Consider the following 24,189-nt stretch of genomic DNA (forward strand, 5'->3'; position numbering starts at 1 on the left):
TATGATAGATGGCCAACAAATGTGTTGAAGCATTTATTTTTGTCACTGCTAAATTAGGAAGTTTGTTTTGAGAAGTATGTGAAATTTTTCTTTTAATTGGATTTAAAACCTAAATCTGGACGAAAACAAAACATCAAACAGATTAAACAAATGCTGTTCTGGCACGTTATGAATGAACTTATTGTTGCAGTTGTGTGAAATTGCATCCTACTGGTGCTTTTGGCTTAGTAGGATAAAAAATGACAGAAATGTGAATAAGCTGTTATCTTCATTCAACTTTCAACATGGTTTATATGTGTGGGTGCCAAAATGAGTTTGAACTTGAGATTGTACTCTGACTTTAAAAGTCAGGCTTCCAAATATTTCTGTGAGGAATGCCAAAATTAAAAAAAATTCACACAATTTGAACACCCCATTGTAAATCTTGAGAGACTTGAGAACATAACAAAGGAGTAAGTCTTTATGTTTACTGATCACCTAAATGAGAGTATTTTACTTTAAAATGGCACCTTTACATCTGCACATATGAGGGCTAATGATGGCTTTGTGTTGGTACTCAAGTGTGATGTTCAGACAGCCGTGTTTATTGCATCTTTTCAATCCTACAGTTATCCTTTAAAACTTATTTTTGAAGTTCAGGCAATATTTATACTTTAAATAGAGTAGAGTATTTGCAGTCATTATTGGACATTGTAAAGTTTTTTTTTCTTATTTTTCTCTCCAGCAATGGAAAAAACAAATACTCCCTTGGCTGTTTAGAATACTGACAACCTGTTTCAATTACAGAGCTGTTCCAGTTACATAGTTGTGATGCTGCCCTACCTTTTTGAGAAGACTGCAGTTTCTCACTCACAAGGAATGTCAGAAATGTATCGACAAGTATCTCACCATCACTATCAGTCTTGTGCTTGTTGTTAAAAGTTGAACAGAAATACTTTTTTGCCACTTTTAAAAATGTGATGAAGTAGTCATAAGGTGAAAGTTAGAATGTGTTTGCTGGTTACTGGTACCAAAGTGTATGTAGGTTCATATAAGATGTGAGAGAGTTTGCTGAATGGACCAGGGTTTTATTCTGCTGTTTAAAAGATTACATAAAGTTCCCACCTCCTCATACTAGTGCTGCATAAAGCCAGTTGCTTATGCATCTTCTCTTGGTTCCTTAAAAGACAAATTTGGTTAGCTTATACAGTAGAAAATGGCTTAATTCAATTTTTAAACTGTCCAGCACAGTAGTTATTTCAAACATATGTAAGTTTTTCATTATCTAAACACAACGAATACATTTGATTACAGATTTTGGCTCAATAATACTTGGCAAATCTTTGTCCTTACCCTTGACATTAATGTAAAAAGCTTTAGTTTAGTCTGTATGGTTTTACTTCCCTGTCACACAAGGTCAAGAGGATTATGGAGGCTGGATTTTGATTGCAGTGACTTTTGGATTCAGTTCTGCTCAGACTGTGAGGATTTTTAACACAGAGATGCCAAGTGCTGTTAAAAAGACATCAATTTATCTTCTATCCTATTAAACAAGCCTGCACACCCCTACATTCTGCAGGTTTAGAGTACAACATACGAAACATATGTAATTGTATTAAGCTTTATTATAGAGTGAATAGTCTGCAATCATGGTTCAAAACAGGCTTTCAACCATTTTTTTCTCCTTTCAGTTATACAAGCATGACTCTCCTTCAGTTTTTCATAGTGCACATTAGGAAATGAAGGATGTCACCTAAGTGGCAGAGATTATGTGGCTTGCAGTTGGAGGGGCAGCATAGTTTAGGGTTGTGTTTATTTATAGCCATGTACATGTGCTTTTGCTACAAATAAGTGTCTGAGGCAGCCAGTTTGAATGCTGTGGTGGTCTCTCAGGAGGGGCTGTATCTACATTGACTATTAGCAGCAAATATTCAGCCAAATATGAGCTACAATTTGTATGCAAAAGCTTGGATAAAACTGTCTCCTGCAACATTTTATGTTGGTTGTCATTATGAGCACTTCCATAATAGTGTGCTTCCCCCTTGCTTTAGCAAAAACACCCACAACATCCATTCCACTTGACCCCTGAAGGTGTGTTGTGTTACCTGGTGCCAAGTTGTTAGCAGCAGGTTTCTTAATGTCTCATAAGTGGTGAGGTCAGCCATCATGTATGGTTGTAGTCCTCAATCAACCATTCATGAAGCATTTTCTTCTTTGAATCGCTGCACCATTTTCTGGCGAAAGGGAATACCTTTTTCCTATCCACTGCCAGTAGAACCAACAAAGGGCTTGTGATCATCACAGCTGAACCACAGAGCAATGGAAGATGTGGTCCTAATTTGTTTACATCACATATATGGCCAGGAGCATCTGTGCTGCTTATCTGGTCAAAACATGGCATCAGAACTTGCTATGGCAAGAAAGCAAACTGGCAGAAACAGTGTGATGCTTTGGGCGATGTTCTGCTAGGAGACCTTGGTTTATGCCACCTATGGAAATATCCCTTGACATGTACCACCATTCTAAGCATTGTTGGAGATCATGTGCTAATATTGTGAAAGAAATTGTGATTTCAATTTAAGCGATACAAAATAAATGATATCTTTAAGATACTAATTGTATTCAATATTGATATTTCACTTTGGCACAGAGTTTTGCACAAATGTGTTGCAAACAAACAGATACTTAACCTCTCCCTTTCACCTGAACACAGATTTGCTGACTCAAACTGTGCACCCCTACAGGAAGTTAAACACCAACATGTACTTCCAGAGAAGAAGAAAATTTACAATCCTCTTTGGTCAAAAGGCAAAAGCAAAAGTGTAGTTTGGGGGTATTTTTCCTATGAGGGAGATGGACAGGAAAAGGCTAAGGATGTTGATAAGCTCTTAAGTAATTAGAGTAGCAGTGTTGGCCACAAAGAAGAGTACCACTACAGACTTGGTAAATCATCTTAAAAAACCCACACTGTAAAGATAATGAGGAGTTAAAAAAGGACAATAATTATGATATATGGCACAAGTTGATGTTTTTTGTTTGGAGATTGGTGACCTCTTGATAGCCCCATTTTAAAAATGGGGCTATCAATTCTATAATCTGTGTGATAAAGGTGCTGAGGTTGTGTAATAACAGATAATTATGGGAATGATCACATTACTTCTCACCTTGGTACTGTTTTTTATCATATCTTTGTTGTTGTTAGTTTGATATGGTCCCCATTCTGTCCACTTCATGGTCAAACATTAAATGACCTTTAATGATTTTTAGAATTACCAAGGATCCTGCTTTTTATTCTTAGAAGATCCTCCAGAGGGCACCACAATATAAATCTTCCTTGAATATTTTTCTTGGAAGCGCAGGTCAACTCTTCTTCATTTTTTCTGGTCCAAAATATATTACTTTCAGACATTCATGGTGGAAATAATAATGATAAAAAATCTGTTACTGTTATGCTATCTCATACCAGCTGATGTATCTGTGTTGGTCATGAATCTGTCAGTGTGCGTGTATGTGTGTGTGTGTGTGTGTGTGTTATCAGTGAATTGTCAACATATGAAGCATGGTAATCATTACTGTCTGGCTCTTCGATGATTTCTTTTTCTGACCTGACCTTTGCTCTGAGCTGGGCAGTTTCCTGGCATACGTAAGCAACTTGTCTATGTTATTTCCTTTTTTGGATGAATTTGTATGTAATGCAGTGTATGAGTTGGTGTCCTTCTTCAGTCTGAGCAGCTTTCCCCATCTGTGATTCAACTACACGATGATGTAAGGATCAGCGATGACACAGCAGAACCTCTGAATGTCTGCATTTTTCCTTAGATATCTTATATTTTCTTGAGCTTTAGCAATTTTTGGTATTTTATTGGTGATGTTACTATCTTACCCTCAGTTTAATTGACTTTATTGTAACATAAAATTTACATCGGATTGGATTTCATTTGTTATCAAAATCAAATAAGCATCATAATTTATAAGTCTAAAGTATTTTATCTGAAGATTAATCTAATACTTTAAATTACACTTAAAAAGAAGAATAGATTTGTTTTTAGGGATATCAACTGATTAAAATATTTAATTGCGATTAATGCATGTGAGGGTCAAAAAGTACGGAATCTCGTGCCTTAAAAAAATGAACAGTAGTAAAAGGAATTTGCCTTAACTCGTGATTAACAGCCCTGATTTTTACATTCTTAAAAAAATGGTAACCACAAAGTTTTTTACAGGTCATAGAGATATAAGGCACATATATTACTAGACAGTATCTGCTTATTGTTAGACTCAACTACAGTAAATTAAGTTTGATATTGTAGCAGAAAAAAAATATTTATTATTATTTAAATATTTTCCACCACAACATACATTAATGTTTATCGGGCATTATTTTACTCCTAAGCTATACTATTTGTTGACAAAATTAGAATCAGACTTGGAGTAGTTTTCCTTTAAGTATTTAGATGATTCGTACCCTAAATTTAAGAAAAAATTGTTTCACAGATGTGCAGAGGTAAATTACTTTTGCTTTTCTAAAAGCCTAATGTTAATTTTGAGGAAAAAGTGTCTGGAGAGGGAAAAAGGTTGAAACTCCAGGTTTGGTTCCACAATTTTTTGGGGAATCAACCATGTGCATTTTTTATCCATGGTTCTGCCACCTGAACTCCCCTCGCTTCAACAGTGGATCAATCTGCTATCGCACACTAGCTGTCTCTATTACATCTAGTGTGGCTGAAGCCTCCTGGTACTGACTTTCTAGGATGTTTCCAAGGTTTTCTCTTTGGATTTGGAATCAGGTTATTTAAGGTTAAACCCCCCAAAAATAAATAAATAAATAAATAAAAGTCTTGTAGAATATTTGAATATGGCAGGAAAGTGGGCTCTGCTTACAGATGAAAATGGGTTGGTTCATGTTACAGTGACATAATGTGACACTGAAATATTTCATCTTCTACTTGATATTTTTTATGCAGAATAATTGTCACACCACTTCACTTTCCAATTCCCAGTGCCTCTTACTCATAGACTATTTTTAGATGAACTAAATGGAAAAATCTGTGGAGGATAGAGTACCAGAATACTTAAAGTACCCTTGTCATACATTTTCTTTGGTTTATGACCGTTTTGAAGGATTTTCTATGTGATAGTAGCTTTTTCACTTTGAATTTGAATAGTGCAATGAAAGCTACAATAATTTCTGTAGCTTAACATGAATATTTCTAACATTTACTAAAAGTCGGCATCCATTTATAAAGATCTTTGACTCAACAAAGTAGTTGGTTCATTTTAAAAAGCAATCGTCTGTTAGAAATGAACAATGGATATTTTTAAATCTTATCATCTGTTTTGGTTGTTTTCGTATCTTATCAATCAGGTGGTTGATTTGTATTTTCCTGGATGTTTTTAGATGACTGTGATGATTAAAAAAACACAAACAACTGCACCATACAGCTAATTTTGTTTAATCCTTTATTTTCTTGCTTAAAAATTAATTATATAATAATTAATATGCTGAGTTAACTCACTATATTATGGTGAGTTGAAATCATCCTGGCACTAAAAACGGATGCATTTGTAAAAATCTTTCTTTCTTCACTACCTTGGCAAGCTGCTGCTAGATAAACACCAAACCGCATGGAAACTCAAAATAGCATGTAGCCATGGAAAACCTGACAGGACTCGCTCTGGATCCTTGATGAGAGAGGGAGTTGCAGCTCCCTCGGAGGCTGTTGGGCAGAAAGGGAAGCTCGGAGAGACTAAAGCAGCTTCTCTGGTCGTTCATTTACACGACATTTGTCTAACTGGACCACTATCCTGCTGTCTGCCGGTCGGAAACTGCCACACAGGATGAAGTACCTGCTTGAAACTGAAAGGGATCACAGAGCACATCTGGTAACTCTCATGTGCTGCATGGGTCAGTACTTATGTTACAGTTTTCTTAAATGATTGGGTTCGTCAGTGTTTGCTCATTGATGATTGTTCTGATCTGCCTGAGTAAAACTTATAGTGTAATCTACCGTGGAGACTTAGAAAGGTATTTGGTAATCTGCTGTTGGTCCTGTTGTTAGGGTTCAGGAAATATTTCTCTGAAACCGCTGATGGTGGTAGTTGTGGGACAAACGTGAGCTGGCTGACAGATGTTGCCTTTATTAATATCGGCATGTACATGTGTTTTTTCTTCTTTTTTTTTTGTTTTGCATTTACTAAAGATTACTCTGAGGAGAGTGTATGCAAACGTGTAAGCACTGGAATAAGTCACATGCTGTGGTGTCTGGCCAGGACTTGACATTTGCAGGAACAAAATAGATACTTGAATTTGAAGATACCAGTTTGCATTTTTCCTAAAATGCCTTTGCTTTTACAATGGTGTTGTCATTGTCACAGGGTGATGTCAGTCTGGTTGGTATGGCGATGCAAACAACAACAATAACAAATAAAACATTGTGGTGCTTTTGACAGCTTGTAGCTGAGAGCCTCTGGGAAATCACAAACTTCATTTGTGTTACTGTAACACTTTCCCGTCCTCAAAAGTTCCAGGATTGCTTCATGTCTTCTTTTGAAAAGCAAGAGTCCTTTTTTTCTGCATCAATTGTTTATATTTTTTAACTTGAATTGTGGTAATTCGTTTTTGGTTTTTCAGGACTATGTTCTTACTCTTTTTGTTAACTTGTTTTGTTACAAATGTTAGAAAGAAAGCGATTGATTATGGTGATAGAATTATTTGCAGTGTTAACTTTTTCACATGTTTTTTACATAACAAACCGAATATTTAGTATATATCACAATACTTTTAATGATCAACTAACTAGTCTATAGAAGATTATTAGAAGACCTTAGTGAACAAACAGCATAATTTAAGCAGGGGAAGACACTGTATAGGTCAGGAATAAATTTGTGGAGAAATTCAGATTTAGCTTATAAAACGACATCAGAAGCTTTAACCATGTCATGGATCACTGTTCAGTCCATCATATGAAAAATTATCAATTGTGACATAATTGCAAACCTACCAAGAAATGACTTAAAGTCTCTCTTTAAAAATCTTGAAGATCATTTACGATTTTCCTTCAGCTTCACATTTACGAATAATTCTACATTTGAGAAAAAAAAAAAAAAAAACCCAGTAGAAAGTATTGAGTTTTGTGGTTTTGAAGTGACAACAGTGATTTCATGTTTGTTTTGTAACTGGTTACCTTGGTTTATGTTATATATTTTTTTAATGTTATTAGTGCAGTGTTGACCTCTGTCCCTTTTCAATGCCTTGTCAATATAAAACTGACAGGGTTAATCTAGAAATAGAAGAATTTGCTTAAAAAATTAAGCTGTAAAACTTTGAAATCCCCCAAACTAAGGAAAATGTTTGTAGCATATCTTACAACCACACTTTTGTAGCATGCAGTGATTCACCCATCCTTTGTAATCGTTTCTGCTACAATAAAATACATACTAACCTAACAATTTAGATAACATACATTGCTTGGAGGAGTTTCAGTCTTGATGGATTTTGCAAAAACAGATGTGCCTAAACAACTGGAGAAGAAAACAATTAATGTTGTGATATTTTTCCTTTTTGTAGATGAAAGAGACAGAGTGCAGAAAAAGACCTTTACAAAATGGATAAATCAGCATCTATTCAAGGTAAGACATGTTATCTGGCAGTAGTTTGCAAATGTTTGCTTATAAAAACTGATAGTATCTGAAAACTGTGCTGGTTATATGTTGGGCTAGTCTTTTTTTCTGTCACATTTATCAAAACCATTTTCATGTAACATACACAGTAAATCATTTATTGCTAGTTTTTTATTAGGTCCTAACATGTTAACATTCCTCCTGAGACGTTATTAAAGCTTGCTGAAAGTCATTTAGGAAGACATGTGTGGCTGCTCTGTAGCAGCAACAGGTTTTCTTTTGTTGAAAGGTAAATTTGAAATGCTTACTATGTAGTTTCATCAGTGTTTGGAATTTAATGAAACACTTAAGACAATAGACAAGCATGGGCATGTCTCATCTGTCACGCCTTTTGGAATATGAAGGATATGAAAATGTTTGTATATGTGTTTCAGATATCAGATGGAATGACTCACTGCCATCTCTTAAATGAGATTTATCTGAGTTGACTTTTATTGTTTGATTTACCTGTTAAAGAAAAATAAAATTGTAAATGTTGAAGGAATTTTATTGGTTGCAATTTGACTGCTGTGAATTGCATGTAAAGCCTTACAGAAACACAGAAACTTTGATGATCTTTGCTAATTAATTTAGCACGATGACACCAGTTTTGGTTCTGCAAATTAGAAAAACCATGCAGGAAATCATTGTGTTGGATGTATGTGTGCATGCAGTGTGTTGCAAAAGTATTTGTAGCTGAATTTAATCAGTTTGTCACACTTTATCCTCAAGCCTTTTTGTATTTGAGTGGTATTTTAAAGAATTCATCAAAAGAGTAGAGGAAATTGTGGAGGAGAAGGAAAAAATCTGATACACTGCAGCATAAATACAAATGAAAGTCACATTTTCAGATTTGCTTTGTGGTTTGGGGTCAATGTGGAAAACTTAAAATGGGAAAAACGTAAAGAGATATGAAGTCTTTTAAAAAGTACTGGACATTAATACATATTTACAGTATCCACATGGGGCTTTACAACTGAACAAAAATACAACTCGTTAGAAGTACACAATAGTTATAAACACAATACTGACATGCAGTCATTAGCAAAAGTAAGTACACCTTGTGTAAAACTGAGAGTTTTATGTATCAGACATGAAACCAAAATGTAGAAACTGTCATAAACTAAATACACCTCTAGTACTTAAATCATTTTAGAACCTGTAGGGACCAGATAATTTTTAACTCCTGTTATGGAGAACCCTGGCATTAAAGGAGGATATACTTTCTTTTTTCCATTACAATATGACAAGAAAGAATGCTAGGAAGAAGTTCCTCTTACAAATGTTAAACAGGTAAATAGGTTTTCCCTAGTTTTGCTCCTTTTCCTTAGAAGCCTATATTGTTTTTCATATTGCAGTTTCTCATGTTCTGTTTGCTTTAGCCCTATTCTCTCCCTGTAATTGAATGGCATTGTTAGAAACTAATTAATTCAACAGGAAGGGAACATATATATAAACTTTTGTATTAAAATTCAAGGCCAGAATGTCAAAAGAAGAATAAAAGCTGAGCAGATTTTTTTTTTATCAGAAAAGAGACTCTGTCACTTCTGTTTTTTGGTTTAAAGTTTTATTTTCGGGTTAAAAAGTGATTTGATTTCATAACTAATTAAACCAATGTGTTTTAATATGTAGGTAAATATTAAAGCGTAAATGCTGATCTTGTATTACCAGATAAAAAACAAATAACAGCAAATATGGTCCACTAAACACATTGAGCACAGTGACCTATCAGTGCCCAAAGGATCAGTCTGAGAAAGGCGGGCTGTTTGTGCTACTCCATCAAGAATACTTTACAGAGTATTACAGAGTTTACCTGGGAAACAGTAAATCTCTTGAACAAAGCATAGTTAGGCACAATTTAAATATTCTTTTTAAATATTAACTTCTATGAAGTTATTTTTTCTCTCTGAAATATTAACTTGTATTTTGCCCCCTACTCAGCATTTTAAAAATGTACAGTATCCGTGGGACAAATTATAACCCACTGCTTTGTACCACCTGTAGCATGAAAAAAACTCATTACACTTTGTCATAATAAGTCATGCAGCTCTGATGGCCTTTTAGTCTCTTATCTCCAGCTTAATGCAGACATTACTGTGAAAAAACTGCAAAAATGCTGACTCTGTTATTCATTTTAAAAGACAGTAGAAAGAGTTCAGCTTAGGATCAGAGTCTGCAGTGTACTTTCAGTTCTACCAGTCTAATGATTTTATGACTCTTGGATCAGATTTTACACAACAAGACTGTTAGCGTCCTTTCGTCATTATTTAAGGCAGATTGACAGTGGTGAACAGAACCATTTGCCATTTTGTTTTTGGAAGGATGCTCGAGGCTCATAGAAGCTGTTAGTTCCAGTTCTTGCTTTATGAATCACTTACTGCAGTGCAGTAAGTGATGTAAATCTTGACACAATCTTTGCAGAAAAAACAATGAAATAATGTTTCCTGATGAAATTACCTCCTTTGAATTACGTATGGATTAGAAATTGCATACCAAAGTAAAAAAGTTTGACAACCTTTTTAAAGCTCCTACCCTCGCGACCCGACCCCGGATAAGTGGAAGAAAATGGATGGATGGATGGATGGATGAAAACCATTTTTATTTTACTTTAATTAAGGTGCATCATTTTTACATGTATTTTCAGAAATATTGATTTTTTTTCTTTGTATGTTTTAGCAGTATGGAGTGTCAAACACACCACAATTCAGAAAAAGAAATTTAAAAAAATATAAAAAAGCATAGGTTTTTCTTACCTGCTAACGTGACTCATCAAGACCATTAGTTAGGAATAGGTCTGCTGCAATCAGGATGATTGACCTATTGTGTACTTGCAATGCTGGTGACCACAACAGTTGAAATAATTTATTTGTGCAGCTCATTCATTTAAACCGCTAATCATAGTCAATTGACACATTAATGCATTTGGTTAGTCTAAATGTCAATCACACATCTTTTTATTTTGAATTCTGGTACTTTTGTCTCTTCATACTAAGGGTCTCACATGTAGTCAATGAGGAATTAGAGGTGCCAAGTTATAGGTTAAGATTTTCTTCGCTGACTCAATAATGCAAACATACTGATCTATTCTGGCTCCACAGCTGTGGTTGCTATCAGGGAATAAAGTCCTAAAAGTCCTGTGTTAAAGCAGGTCAATGGGCAGCTGACTGATTTCAAGGGGGTGCTATTTAGGCCAGGGAGGACAGAGTCTCTGACTGCTGTTGTTTAGCACCTCTCTTAAGTTGCTAGATGAAGTGTCACACTGATAACCTTGGAAGACTTTAATGACAAATGCTTCTCTGCATACTTTTGTTATTGGCTTTACCGTCAGGACAATTTGGAAGCTTTTAATTGTGTATTTGAACTGTTCTATTTTCAGAATTGAAAATGGTGATGTAACTATTTAACAGAGTTTTAAAAGCATGTAAAAAAGTGCCAAAGATTGATTTTATTGTAAATTTTCAGCAAAATTTACACAGGGTAAGAATGTTGAAATAAAGGTTCAAACGTACACAAATAGCATTTGGATAAATATCTCTTAGCAAGTCACAGAAAAAAAATACTCTCTTTTCTGCAGCCTTCAGCAAACTTCTGGTATAATAATCTTTTTGTTAGAAATGGCAATGCTAATTTGTTTGGTTTCCAGACATGATTCCAGATTTCAAGAACATTTCATGAATTTTAATATGTTTGAGTTAATGAGATTCTGAGTTGTTGGTAAATGTATTAAAATAAATATATGTGTGTGTAGAAATAATGTCTTTCTAAACTTCTCGGACAATATAAAGTAGAAAAGTTCAGTAATAATAAAGAAACTTGTAGCTGAAATTGTATTATTTTGCATAAGAATGTGTGAACTTTAAACAAATAAATTCTATATGACATGTAATCTATAAAATAAATTCAAAATGTGAATAAACAGCAGCAGCAGGACAGTAATTTGGTCAACTTTCAGACATTTTATCTTCCTTTTTGCTTCTGCAGGTACGAAAGCACATAAATGACCTGTATGAAGACTTACGAGATGGACATAACCTGATCTCACTGTTGGAGGTTTTGTCTGGAGATACACTGGTGAGTTTGTGCTTTTTATTTTATATGCTTCATAAAAAGACAAGGGCTCAGATTTACATGGAATAAAATCTGATTGGCTCACCTGAAATTGGATTTTGATATTGAAGTTTGCGCCACTTTGAAAGAGATCAGTCAGATAACCCAGACACAAACAAGATATCTAGAGATCTTGTCATACAGCACAGACTATCCTACATTTTCAGTGTGGTTGCTTTGGTACTTTCTTTTTGCTCTTATGTAACTTTAACTTAGCGAAGAGGAAAATCCTGGGATTTTAATCCCTGTAATCAGCTTTTCTGCTCCATCCACTAAAGTAAACTAAAAAAAAAATCGACTTTTTTCAACATCAAATATTAAATGCTTTTTTAAAATCTAACATATTAACATAAAATTGCTGAATTAATTACATGACCCTTGTTTCTAAATGTTGCTTTGTTTGTTTTTGTAAATGATTGGACTGAAATTGTGTTATTGTCCTTGATATTTAATACAAAAGCCTAATTTCTTTCCTTGTGAGGTATACAGTATTACCCAATGCTCTGTTTAGCGTTCGCTTTTGCACAGCAAAACACTAGAAATGTATTTTTTATAAAAAGATCAACAAAACCTATTTAAGAGAAAGTTGTTAATGTTGTATGGAATGCATAGACACCCAACAGCGATCTCAAGGTCAAGGTAGTACAACATTAGTGTCAATGGATCACAGAAAGTTTGGATAACCTAATTTCAGAGTGTAGACAAACACAATTCTCCTGAAGGGTGAATTGTGTTGTGGGTGAATTGTGTCTGAGGGTGAGCAGGGTTTCTGTAGGTTGTACAGTAGACCAACAGAAGTGTAGAAACCACTGTACTTTTTAAATGTTTTCTACTACCAGAAAAAACTGTTTACTATTTTCTTAAAAATATAAGAACTATACTAGAAGAGAGGTTTGCGTACTATTTTTTTTTTTTTGTTGAATTTGGAGCCTAAGTGTTTGCAGTTTGTTTCTCTGTAAACCAGAATTTTTCAGGAATTTTTTTTCGCTCTATACTGTTTCTATAAAAACAATATGGAGCGGAAGCTATAATAATAAAAATAAATAAACGTCATTACAAAAAAAAGATCAAAGTGTCTGATTTCCAATTCAAATTTAATAATAGTTAATGGACTTTTTGTATTTCTATAATGTAATAATTTGCATCTGTTGACAAAATTGAAAATTGAAAAATGATTTATAGTGAAAGTCATATGTAACTTGTGAAGGTTCTGATTATATGCAGAATTCTAGCTATGATAATTCTGCTGATTAATTTTTAAAATATGTATAAAACTCTATTTGCCTACATCAGTGTATGAGACTTTCATGTTATCATTTCTTTCATTCATCCAAATACTGGCACCCCCCTCTTACATTAGTGTTACGTTCATCCTCTAAGCACCTGTTTGTTTTTTCTGTTTATTTCCTACTACTCCTCATCCCCCTCTGTCCATTCTCTGACTGGATTCTGTCCATTGTCCAACTTTCCTATGATTTGGTGGCTGTGTGTGTGTGTGTCCATGTCTTCCTTTTCTTCCCTATGTGTTGCCTTTTCGGTGATAAAGCAAAGGGAGCGTGATTTTCTGAAGACGTTGCGGTTGGTGAGTGGGAGAGAAGCATGTGCGGTTGAGCAGCATGGAGACACGGTGGATGATGATGATGATGATGATGATAAGGGGGTACGTGTGGCTTGCACCCTTAAAATAGCCCACTAATTCAGCTCATGTTGTGGCATTTGAGTAGAAGCATAGAAATATTCATACAATAGGGTTTCTTTTCTTACAGGTCTGTGTAGTTATTTCTCCAGCTGATAATGACATTATTTGGCCATTGTTGAACATATTTTCCTTTTTTTCCACATTGTTTTAAAGCACTTTTGCTTTGGGACTTTTTTGATGAAGACATAATGGAATTATGTTTAAATTTTATGCTGCAATAAAAATAATGCAAAGCTTTTCCTGGGACCATTCACATCAGTTCTTTACAAAAACTGCAACACGCGATCAGCCACACCCATGTATAAAAAGCATTAAAAAAGTTTTCACATCCACATCAATATCTCCACACATCATGAAGTCATACAGTTAATTCTGTCTGAACTTCGATGATGATTAATTTTTGTCTTGGCCTTTAAATTGTGAATTTGGAAATATTTAGCTGCTGAAGCTCTCTGAATAGCCTTCACTAAAAATGTTTTTTTTTTTAGTGCCGTTGCATTTACTACAGAGAGGGACAGGATGGCTGGATGCAGTTCAAGCCTTTCACTGCTGCTTCTGCTGCTGCATCCTGGCTCGAATGCATTTTCCATTTCATTACCTCATCGTGCTGTGGCCCGTAGCCGTTCATGAGCATTTGCCACAGAAGATCATAATACAGCACTATATAATCATTGGTGGCACTGAGATCCAAATGGATCTTAATTTATTTCTTTCATTCTTTCATTTTGGCTTTAAGAGTTGCTTTTCCTTTTGGTTTTGAGATTTGATTTGTTTTGAACTAATCTATGTGGCTTGAGTAGACGGAAAATGTTCAGCACACGGGTGGTTCACCACACTTTATTCAGAGTATGCACACAATTTGAGTGGATTTGAAATGGCAACAATTGTTGTGGATTCTATGTCTGTCAGTTGTCTGTTCTTTTACTTTTGTTTACCTCTTCAGATGTGGGGGTAAGATGCATGTTCTGTGCCATTTGTTTTTTTACCTAATCATTTTCCCACCTATTCCCTGTTGTTAAGTATCTGAATAAGCATACAGCTGTTCTTTCCTATTTATCTCCACAGCCTCGGGAGAGAGGACGGATGCGCTTCCACAGACTCCAAAATGTACAAATAGCTCTGGATTATTTAAAGAGGCGACAGGTAAAGGACTTGGTCATGGTCATTCTAAGGTTTTTGTTCTATCTTGTAATTGAAAAAGACCATAAAGAAAATATCTCTTTATAGCATTCTCTTCTTATGAATGATCAATAATTATTTATGATGGTAGCAAAGGGAATGCTATATCATACATGTAAGAGAGGAATAGTTGCAATGCAGTAATAATACTTTAAGAGGAAAACTTAACTGCTGAGCTGACATTTTAAGCTACCTCATTTTGTTTCATTTTAAGCTACCTTTCATTTTCAGCTTGATCAGAATGGTTAGCATAACTAATAGCATAACGTCATTCCCTTAAAGAATGTAAACATCAACTTTAACTTTGAGACTTCTAAAAGCTTGTCAGCATTTCCTCTTCCAGTACAGTACAGTTTTGACAGACAGAGGTTGAACCTTAAAGGTGAATTCACTGATTTGACAAAAAATTCCCATGCCAGGTCTGACTGGATCTTTATAATTTGAGTGTTCTTCCTTTAGTAATAGCAACCACACTAAAAAGTGTTGAGGTTAGATTGACCAGTGAGTGCTTAGGTATGGTGTTTTACTGCCTGGAAAAGGACGGACTTTTGAGATTTTGTCCAGCTGACCAGTCGGCTGATTTCAGTCATCAGCCGACACAGATTTAGATTTAAATTATTAACATTCAACAGAGAAGGTAGTTTTTGCTAGGAAATTAGACAGGCATCACTCAAAAGATAAGAACACAATGTAAGAAGAGAGCAAACATTTTTGTATCTCTTTATTTATATTTGCTGATCAACACCAGGTCTTTGAGGTTGGAAGTCCTCCTTCCTATCACCCTCATCTTTAGCTTCTCCCACAGATTTTTGAGCAGATTCAAGTCAAAACTCAGACTAGGGCTTTCCAAAAATGTTATTACATTGAGACAGAAGAAACATGTTCAAAAAATTTACAAATAACTTTAAACCTAAAATAAAATGCTAAAATAAGCAGCTTATGTGTGCAGATCTATTATATTTTGGGATTATTAGCCATTTACTCATGCATAGACACTGACAACAAAGAGATGCACATTACTTAGTAACAACTGATGTGTTCATTTGTTTCATTTCTTTTGTAATTCCCTATGATAAATTAAATTCATTTTAGCTGCTCTAAACAGAAATGATACCATTGAATTTGTGCAGACTAAAATTTCCAGCAGAGAGAGTTTAAAGCTCTCTGGTTGCATCCCCTCCCCCTTGGCTGTATGTAGGGTGTACAGATGAACACAGCCTCATTGAGCTGTAGCCAGATGTGACGTACAGCCACAAACAAAGGATTCATGCAAGACCACAGATGAGATAATGTATTATTCCAGCTAACTTAGAAACAAAATATGTTCGTGCAGTGTTGTTACTGATAAAGTAATCTAGCTATTAAAACTTCTTTAGATCTGCCTTTCCCAGTGTGGCGTGATTACAGCCTTTATAGTTAAACAAGGCTGTCAGGAACTAATGATGGATCTTCATAAACCCAGACAGTGTAGACTTTGCTCTACTTCAATTTGAGAGACAGCTCTAAAGACTCATCACTTTCTGATTCTGGTATGTGGTAATGTCCTAGCAAGTTTATATAATTCCCCTAGGTAAAGTCATTATTGCACAGAGTTCACCTGAAATGTAACCATTCAGAAGTGTTAGACTAGGGTGCCACCTAGTGGTGGTTGTTATACATGACCAGGAAAAGTTAGCAAAACAGAGTTGCAGTTATTTTGTGTGTGATTATTACAACTAATAAACATATAAAGAGGTGTTGTACTGATTGTAGATCTTATATCTCTAGGTCAAACTTGTAAATATAAGGAACGATGACATCACTGATGGAAATCCAAAGCTAACCTTGGGATTGATCTGGACCATTATTTTGCACTTTCAGGTTAGTGATGCAACTCATTCTGTAGTAACGCAGCTTAATTTCTTTCAATGACTCTTTTATCTCTTATCAATGAACTCATGGCCTCATTAATGAAAAAAAAAACCACTACATTGGTGAACTTTTGCACTTCTTGAAGTTCTTTTTAATGTTTCATCACATTTGCAGCCACTAATTTATTTCATTTGAATTTTATGTAATAGTCCTTAAAAAATGCATATAATTATAAGTTAAAGTTGGTAAAGTACTTTGTAAAGGTGCCTTTTTCTGTAAACATCAGTTTGCAAGTCTTTATATTTAGTTCGGCACATTGACTAGGCCTTTCTCACAGATTAATATAGTTTGAGCTAAACCATTCTATTTTAACTCTGGCTATGTGTTTAGGGATGGTGACTATTCTCTACAGGAATTAAGCATTTTGCAGCCTGTAACACATTTTACTTCAAGATTGCTGGCTTCTTTTTTTTTCTTTTAATTTTTTGCCCTGTCAGTACTTGAGGTGCAATTCTCCAGAGGTCAGATGATAGGTATTTTGTGAAGTCAGAGAAAATGGGATGGGGTAAAAAAATTCTTGCCACACCTTTCAGATTTTTATTTACAGAGAATTTTAAAAATTATGAGTCATTTTCTTTTAACTTTAGAACTGTACACTAATTTTTGTTGATCAAAACAAAAATGAGTGTTTTTGAATATGTTGGAGTCTGTAGTTGTAAAGAGATAAATAAAAAGGTACATTTACAAAGAGCTACTTTAGGAAGATCTCTAGTTCTACATTACCTTTTTTTTTAAAAAAAAAAAGTTCTTTAATTATACAAAACATCTCTACATTCAAATAGACTAAGTAAATGAAAAGTCATATTCATTGTTTAATTTATATTTTCTGAAATCTGCCTTTCATCTCTAAGAAAAACAACTCTGTTTTGTACCTATTGATACATGCAATCATTTCAGCCATTTTGTGTTATTTTTGAGGAGCTCTAAGTATTCTGTGCACTCTAAACTCTAAATTGAGGTATGGTGCTGTAGATCCTCAGTATTCTCCTAAAAAATGTTCCCCCTGGGAATACTCAATCACTCTAATGCTGTTACATAAATCATCTCACACGAACATCCACATGCCCAGTGAGGAAATTCTTCCTTTCATGTTTACTTCAATTCTCTCCCACTTTGAGACAGTACGGTTTTTAAAGCTTCATAATTTTGAATCAGGGATATAATTACTTTAAATCAATATGTCATTTATACTTTGAGCCTGTGTTTATTTTCTGATCTTAAGGAGAGTATTAGTGCACATCCAATTGCTCTGTAGCGCCTGGATGAACAGAGTGAAAGCAGCATATTGAATTTTGCCTGGACTCAGACAAGCTGACAGGTAGCGTCCATGAAGTTGCCAACACCTGCCGCTGTCCGTCTCACGCAAGCCCTGGAGCGTTTGGCGGTGCGGCATAGGACTTGTTTCTTCTTGCTCTGCAAGGACATCTGGGTACCTGATGGGTTCAAATGTCGAACTTCATTCAAGCTGCACACCTTTGTCTTTTATTAAAAAAACTCAGCTGACAGAAAACTGACAGGTGTCAACAGAAGGAATTTTATAATAAATGCTTTATTTTTACTATGTTTGACAGAGGAATCCAAGATTAACCTCTTCACCTGAGGACAAGATTTTTTATTTTTTTGGGGGGAACTTTGTGTTCATGCTCATCTTACTGCTCGAGGCTAATTTTAAAAACTTACATAAGTTTTGTTTCACATTTTCAACTTTCTACTTCATACCAAGTTAGCTTTTTTCACTTGTAAAGTTTGTGTTTTAGTCTTGTCTGAGCAGGGATGTGGACAGTTCTGTAACAAAGCATCCAAAGGTGTACTCTAAGATACTGCATTTCTATGTGGCAATCATACTGTTTTGAGTCTGGCTGCTGCCATGGTACCTCTGTAGCACTTTACTAACGTCAGGGGTTTTAGGAGATTGTGTGACTTCCTTGTTTATTTTGCCCTGATTATGTCACTGCTTCGCTCTGCAATGCATTTGCTTTCTCATTATGCAGCTAGCTTGATGAGTCACTTTCATTTTACTCTTATTAAAACTCTGTCACTGACGAAGAATGCTGCAACCGGAACAGCAAGTCTTGCTGCATATCATTAACTTATAATTAACTGGTATCTGGAGAGATAAGCTAATAATACAAAACAAATAGGATCCGATCTGCTTTTATGCTACATCTTTAGAAGAAGGACTGTTATTTGGACTGTACTTGGTGTCCGGTGACTGTGACCTCTGGAAAAATGTCAATATTATGCTTCACATGGACATATAGTAATTTTTAGATTTACCCTGATGCTCATTACATGTTGCCAGACAGTTCTAGTAGCTCTAATGGTTTTATAAGGTGAGTCACTTCCTGATCAGACTATTAGTCACTTTCAAAACTGTTAATTGTAATGTTTGCTTTGTTTACAGGAACTCACCCCCAATCTCTCTTCTGGCACAGCTATCGTGATTTTATCGATAAACAAAGTGAAGTGAAATGACTTTTTGTCCAGCTTCTCATGCTATTTTAGTACCATCCTGTTTTTCAATTATCCGTCCTGCTCTTCTGAGACTCTCTCTGGTTCATGAGGCCACGGTTTCTGTGCAAAAGCATAATTTGTCACTTTTGCTTCACAGTATGCTGTTACTGTTTTAAAGAAATGTAGAAACAGCTGTTGTTTGTGGAATTATTCTTGGGAAACAAAAGCAGACTAGCCAGATTTAAACTGGTTTGTCCACAAGTCTCTTTCATTCTCGGCCAGCTGAGTGCCAGAAGCACGTGGGCCACGTTTGCGTGTGCATTTATGGTGTTTGCGCCGGATTAGCAAAGCTGGGAAAATGTTTCAAAGGTCAGCAAAGACTGTAGTGTAAGAGGAGAGAACACGGAAGAGGCGCAGCGTGAGTAAAGGCTGACCGGTTCTCAGCAGGAAGTTTAAAGGACGAAGTAGACTCCTCTGAGTTCAGAGCTTCTTGTCTCGCTGCCGGACTGCAGCTGCTTTTGTATGTTCCTCTGCTCTAGTTATCTAATGGCTTTCCATCAGAGGGATAATGCTTCTATAGACTGAGAGATAGCTCACTGGATGTTTAAATCCCTCTGCTGTTTGGGGTTCTGGCACTGTCGATGGAAAAGTATTCAAAGATTTGAGAGCAATGGGAAACATCTCTGGCTGTGTTCGGGGACCTAAAGAAGAATGCTATGTTGACCCCAAGAAAGCTCCATTAAGTCCTGGATCTAAAGAGCTCAGAGGTCGTCAATATTTTCAGAGAAAAAAGAGGAAATCAGAAGATTTAAAGCCTAATGGACCAAGTAGGAGTTCCCCAGGTGGATCCATTGGAAGCAGTACTGTCTGCAATAGTTCTGAGCTTCAAGATGACTCAGAAGACAACTCTAAGCGAAACCAAACAGAGATTAGTAAACTCTCCCAGGTGGAGAACCAACTAACCAGGCAAGGTAGTCTCAGTAAAGGTGTATATATTGGAGAGGTACCAGTTATTGTCCTCAGAGGTGATGGTAATCCACCTCTTGACACAAGGATGGCATGTAGGTTGGAGAGTTTGTCTACAGACATTGGAAATAATCACAGCTGCAGGAATGCTGTTGAAGGAAAGCACCATGGAGTTAGTGCAAACCCCAAGAATGTCTCGGCCAAAGACGGTCTGCCTGTAAAGAAGCTCCTGCAGCACCAACTGAGACATGCTGTTAGCTTCGGAGCGGTGGAGCATATGTTACTAACTCTGAAGGGCAATGACATACCTGGGAGTGAGGAGATGTTTGCAAAGATCATATGTGGGTCTCAAGAACACAGGAGGAGGAGACATAGGACGTACACCTGCCCTGGTTACATCGAGCCTGCTCCAGCTCCTGCCAAGTCTGTTTCCACCCAACGCAAGGTAAAAGGAGAGTGTGCTATAAATAGTTACCATGGGGGTGATTCAGGGCAGGGTGAAAAAGCGGTGCACCTGAACAGTGATGGTGTCAGTTTATAATAAGGTGGCACTACTGCTACATTAAAAATGTACCTTCTTCATTGCCAAACATAATTTTAGATTTCTTGTAGATGGTCAAAATTGGCACACATTGGTGGGTTCAACGTATGTTTCTCTACTGTTGATTGGCCACTGTTGATTGATTTATTTCCTGTGGAATCGAGATCTGAATACAATAAGAATGTACTTTTTTTTTAGCTACTCCTCAACTTTACCTGGACATATTTGGGATCTTGGTCATTCTGTAACAGTATTCCATGACTCTACAGTAGATTCACATCCTGCATGCTATTTGGCTCTATTTATGAGCTCCTCAGGGTGTTGAAGTTATCTTGTGTCCTTAGACGAAACTGCCCACGACACATTAGGTTTTCACCTCTGGTTCCCTGTAGGAGTGGTGATTTTCAGGTCATACTCACCCGTTTTTTTCTTCTAAACACAGCAAGATAAGTTGAAAATAAAGAACTTGCACATGGTATTATCTAAACTCAGCACTTTATCCCAATCTTTCTCTAAATACTTTAGTTATATTCTCTGACAGATTTAAGTTAAGCTTGTCTAAAGCTGCATGATATGGAAACAATTAATATTTGATAATGTTGTCGAATTTGATAATGATATGATAAGTCTACAGATTTGGTTGTCTTTCTGTTTTTGCGTTCAATGCAAACATACATAACATGATGCTTCTTATGGACTTAATCACCTTATGACGATTTTTCCTTCTTTACCATTCTCATGCTGCATTGAACCATAAGTGCCATCAAGCATAGTTTACACTAGTAACTATAGAAAAGTTACTTGTATTTGACACCCTGAATGCTGGGCACTTAAACAAGCTGCTCTTATATTATTAATAGTGTGTGCAGTAATGTCTATACATTGTAGTATGATGTGTTATCAAAGGTGATCTTGGTTGCTGTGGTCCCAGTATTATTCTTTAACAGATCTTTGGTTTTGACTGTTGTGGCAACGTTAAAATGGAAGAATAACAATGTGAACAGGTGTGCTGTTTATAATTGTCACATGGATAAAGAAAAACTGTGTTGTTTGAAGGGGGGTCAAGTACTTATTGTGTAATTTGTGTATAATATACTATGATGCTTGTTTAATAATCTGTCTCTCAAATTCCAAGTGAAGCTACTATAAAAGTTAAATTGTTTCTTTTGCACAAATTAAGAAATGTACTAAATCTTCAGTGGATATTATAGTTATTTCTCTCATTTTAAATTTCTCTGCATAAAACATAAACTTAGCTCTTATTTGCTCATAGTATATTTTGTATCTGCTTTGTGTGCTTTTTTGTTGTAGCTTACTTGTTATTATTATTATTATCTTTTTCATTATTGATTTGCTGGTGTTTTTGTCATTTATGTAGTGTTTCCACATTTTTGGCTTCTCATAATATTTGCCATGTTTCCAAAATTTGAGTAGTACTATAGACAGTGTTTAGATGTAATCGCAGTTAACTCTAAGTGCAACCTGTGAAGTGGCACTGTGTCATGTTCATGCTCAAGTGTATATCTCATATAGATTTCTCAGTCCTTGAAAGTGGAATCTCTTATACTCTATCAGGGAGAGGTATGTTGATTTAAGATGGTTCTTCTGAAAGTTTTATTTGACAAAGTTGAACAGAAAAAGATCAAAACCTAAATACGTGGACATATTGAAATGGTTCTTGCAAAATGCAAGGCACAATAAAGACACTGTCAATGGATAGGTTATCAAATATATGACCACCATGGAAAACATCTAGGGCTGTGTTTGTGGACGTAAATGAGAATGCTGCTTTTCCTTCAGAAAGAAGGAGAAGCAACAAAGAAGGCACCACTAAGTCCTGGATTTAAAGAGCTCAGAGAGTGTTTGTATTTTCTAAGGAAGAGGAAGTCAGAAGATTTAAAGCCTAATGAACTAAGACAGTTTGTCCAACTCATTTGAACAAATAGCTTATTCAAGTCACAATTATTGTCATCTCAAGGCTCTTTACAAGACAAACAGATCCAATGTATATACAGAAATACAGAAGCAATTTAGTCCAAACATACAGAGTCAATCAAATTTATATTCTAATTTCATATGTTATAATTCTGTTATAGTTATGATGAAGCCTGATTACTTGAAATAATTTAGTTTGTAGCATTTCTGGCTCCTCCTACATGAGTGTTATGATAACAGTGGACAGTTGATTGCATCGAGTTGTTAAACTTCCAGCAATCTTTCATTCTGATCATGTGGCAATAGTGGAAAGGAAAACTACCTTTTAACAGGAACAAACCTCCAAAGGAATCCTGCTTTGTGTAAATGGTCATCTCCCATAACTGACTAGAGGTTTTAGAAGACAGGGTGGCTACACAAAAATATGGAAGCATTGATCCTGAAGCTCTCTCTAAGTTAAAGAAAACAAAAGCAGGGTTAATGGCAGAAGCAGCTGCTTTAGTGGCTTTATCTAGCAGAGAAACACACCTAGTTAGATAGATATGAAAAGAATGAAAAGCAAAGTACATTTGACTAGGAGAGAGTAGTTCAGCAGAGACAATCAGCTGATCTATTTCTGCATTTAAGTTATGGTTCTCTCTACCAGGAAGTTGTAACAGCTGAATGCAGAAACACCAGGCCATATGTATGAGAAGGAAAACCAAAAAGAGACTATATATCAAATTGCAGCAGTAATTGCAGATAATGCATGATTAAAAAGTAGTCGGAGAAAGTAGAGGAAAGTGTTGGTCAGTATTTCCTTCAGAGGCTTAAACCTATAGCATCATAACTGCAGAGATGGCTTAGGATAACCTCAACCACTCATCAATAAACCTTGTCAAAACGAAGGACTTACGCCTTGTCATAAAAGTAGACATTGGGTGTGTGCAGCATATATTTATGCAAGTATATGCATAACTGGGTGGTGCCAATCTTATGATTCTCATAAGAGAAAGAATGTAGCAGATCTGTGACGCTGGAACACTGGAATAATCTAGTTTTAATGCCGACGATTCTGTTCAGGGCTATAGCACTGCTGGGAGATTGCAGTCATTTTAGTTACGGTGTTTATTTGAAATATATAATGGAATAATAAAATCAGTGTTTTAAGTGAACTCTGTGACACCAACTCAATTCTTTGAACTATAAACATCATGTCTGTGCATTGTGAAACCATTCTCCCTCTGCTCTGTGGTAGATCTCGGATATCCACGTCACAGGGGAGTCCGAGGACATGACAGCCAAGGAGAGACTACTGCTCTGGTCTAAACAAATAACAGATGGCTATGTAGGTGTACGATGTGACAACTTCACCACTTCCTGGAGAGATGGGAGGCTGTTTAATGCCATCATTCACAAATACAGGTACAGTTTCACAGAATGGTAATGTGTTTGATGAGACTATTCTTTTCATATGGGCTTAACCTTTATTCTTCTATGCTCCATATGTTTGTTTAATACTTATTACCTATTTGGATTTTCCAGCTTGACTCATCTCAACATTCTTTAAATAACTCATATGTCGTTTTTTCTTTTCTTTCATGTTTTCCTCTTATTTCAGACCAGACCTGGTTGACATGAGCCGGGTGTCGACACAGACCAACCGCTCCAATCTGGAGCAGGCGTTTACTGTAGCTGAACAGTTGGGGGTGGCCAAGCTGCTCGACCCTGAGGGTAAGACCCACATTTTCATGGCAGGGTTTGTTGTGGAGGAAGACCT

At 35.9% G+C, this 24,189-nt stretch overlaps 1 protein-coding gene across 5 annotated transcripts in view; it reads left to right on the forward strand.

Annotated features, from left to right (window-relative positions):
* The window catches only part of dst (dystonin), a 112,920-nt gene that overhangs the window by 17,472 nt on the left and 71,259 nt on the right, over positions 1–24,189 (forward strand). For 3 of the 5 annotated variants that reach the window (XM_023327802.1, XM_023327806.1, XM_023327804.1), the window contains 7 exons: positions 7,547–7,608; positions 11,620–11,709; positions 13,292–13,405; positions 14,510–14,587; positions 16,391–16,483; positions 23,668–23,834; positions 24,031–24,143. In XM_023327802.1, coding sequence (XP_023183570.1) covers positions 7,547–7,608; positions 11,620–11,709; positions 13,292–13,405; positions 14,510–14,587; positions 16,391–16,483; positions 23,668–23,834; positions 24,031–24,143 — 717 coding nt within the window. Of the gene's footprint in view, positions 1–5,702; positions 5,885–7,546; positions 7,609–11,619; positions 11,710–13,291; positions 13,406–14,509; positions 14,588–16,390; positions 16,484–19,382; positions 20,400–23,667; positions 23,835–24,030; positions 24,144–24,189 lie in introns of those variants that run through there. The other 2 variants (XM_023327805.1, XM_023327803.1) reach the window with 2 other exon arrangements.

This window comes from Xiphophorus maculatus, chromosome 22 (genome assembly GCF_002775205.1).
Source record: "Xiphophorus maculatus strain JP 163 A chromosome 22, X_maculatus-5.0-male, whole genome shotgun sequence".
Lineage (NCBI taxonomy): Eukaryota > Metazoa > Chordata > Actinopteri > Cyprinodontiformes > Poeciliidae > Xiphophorus > Xiphophorus maculatus.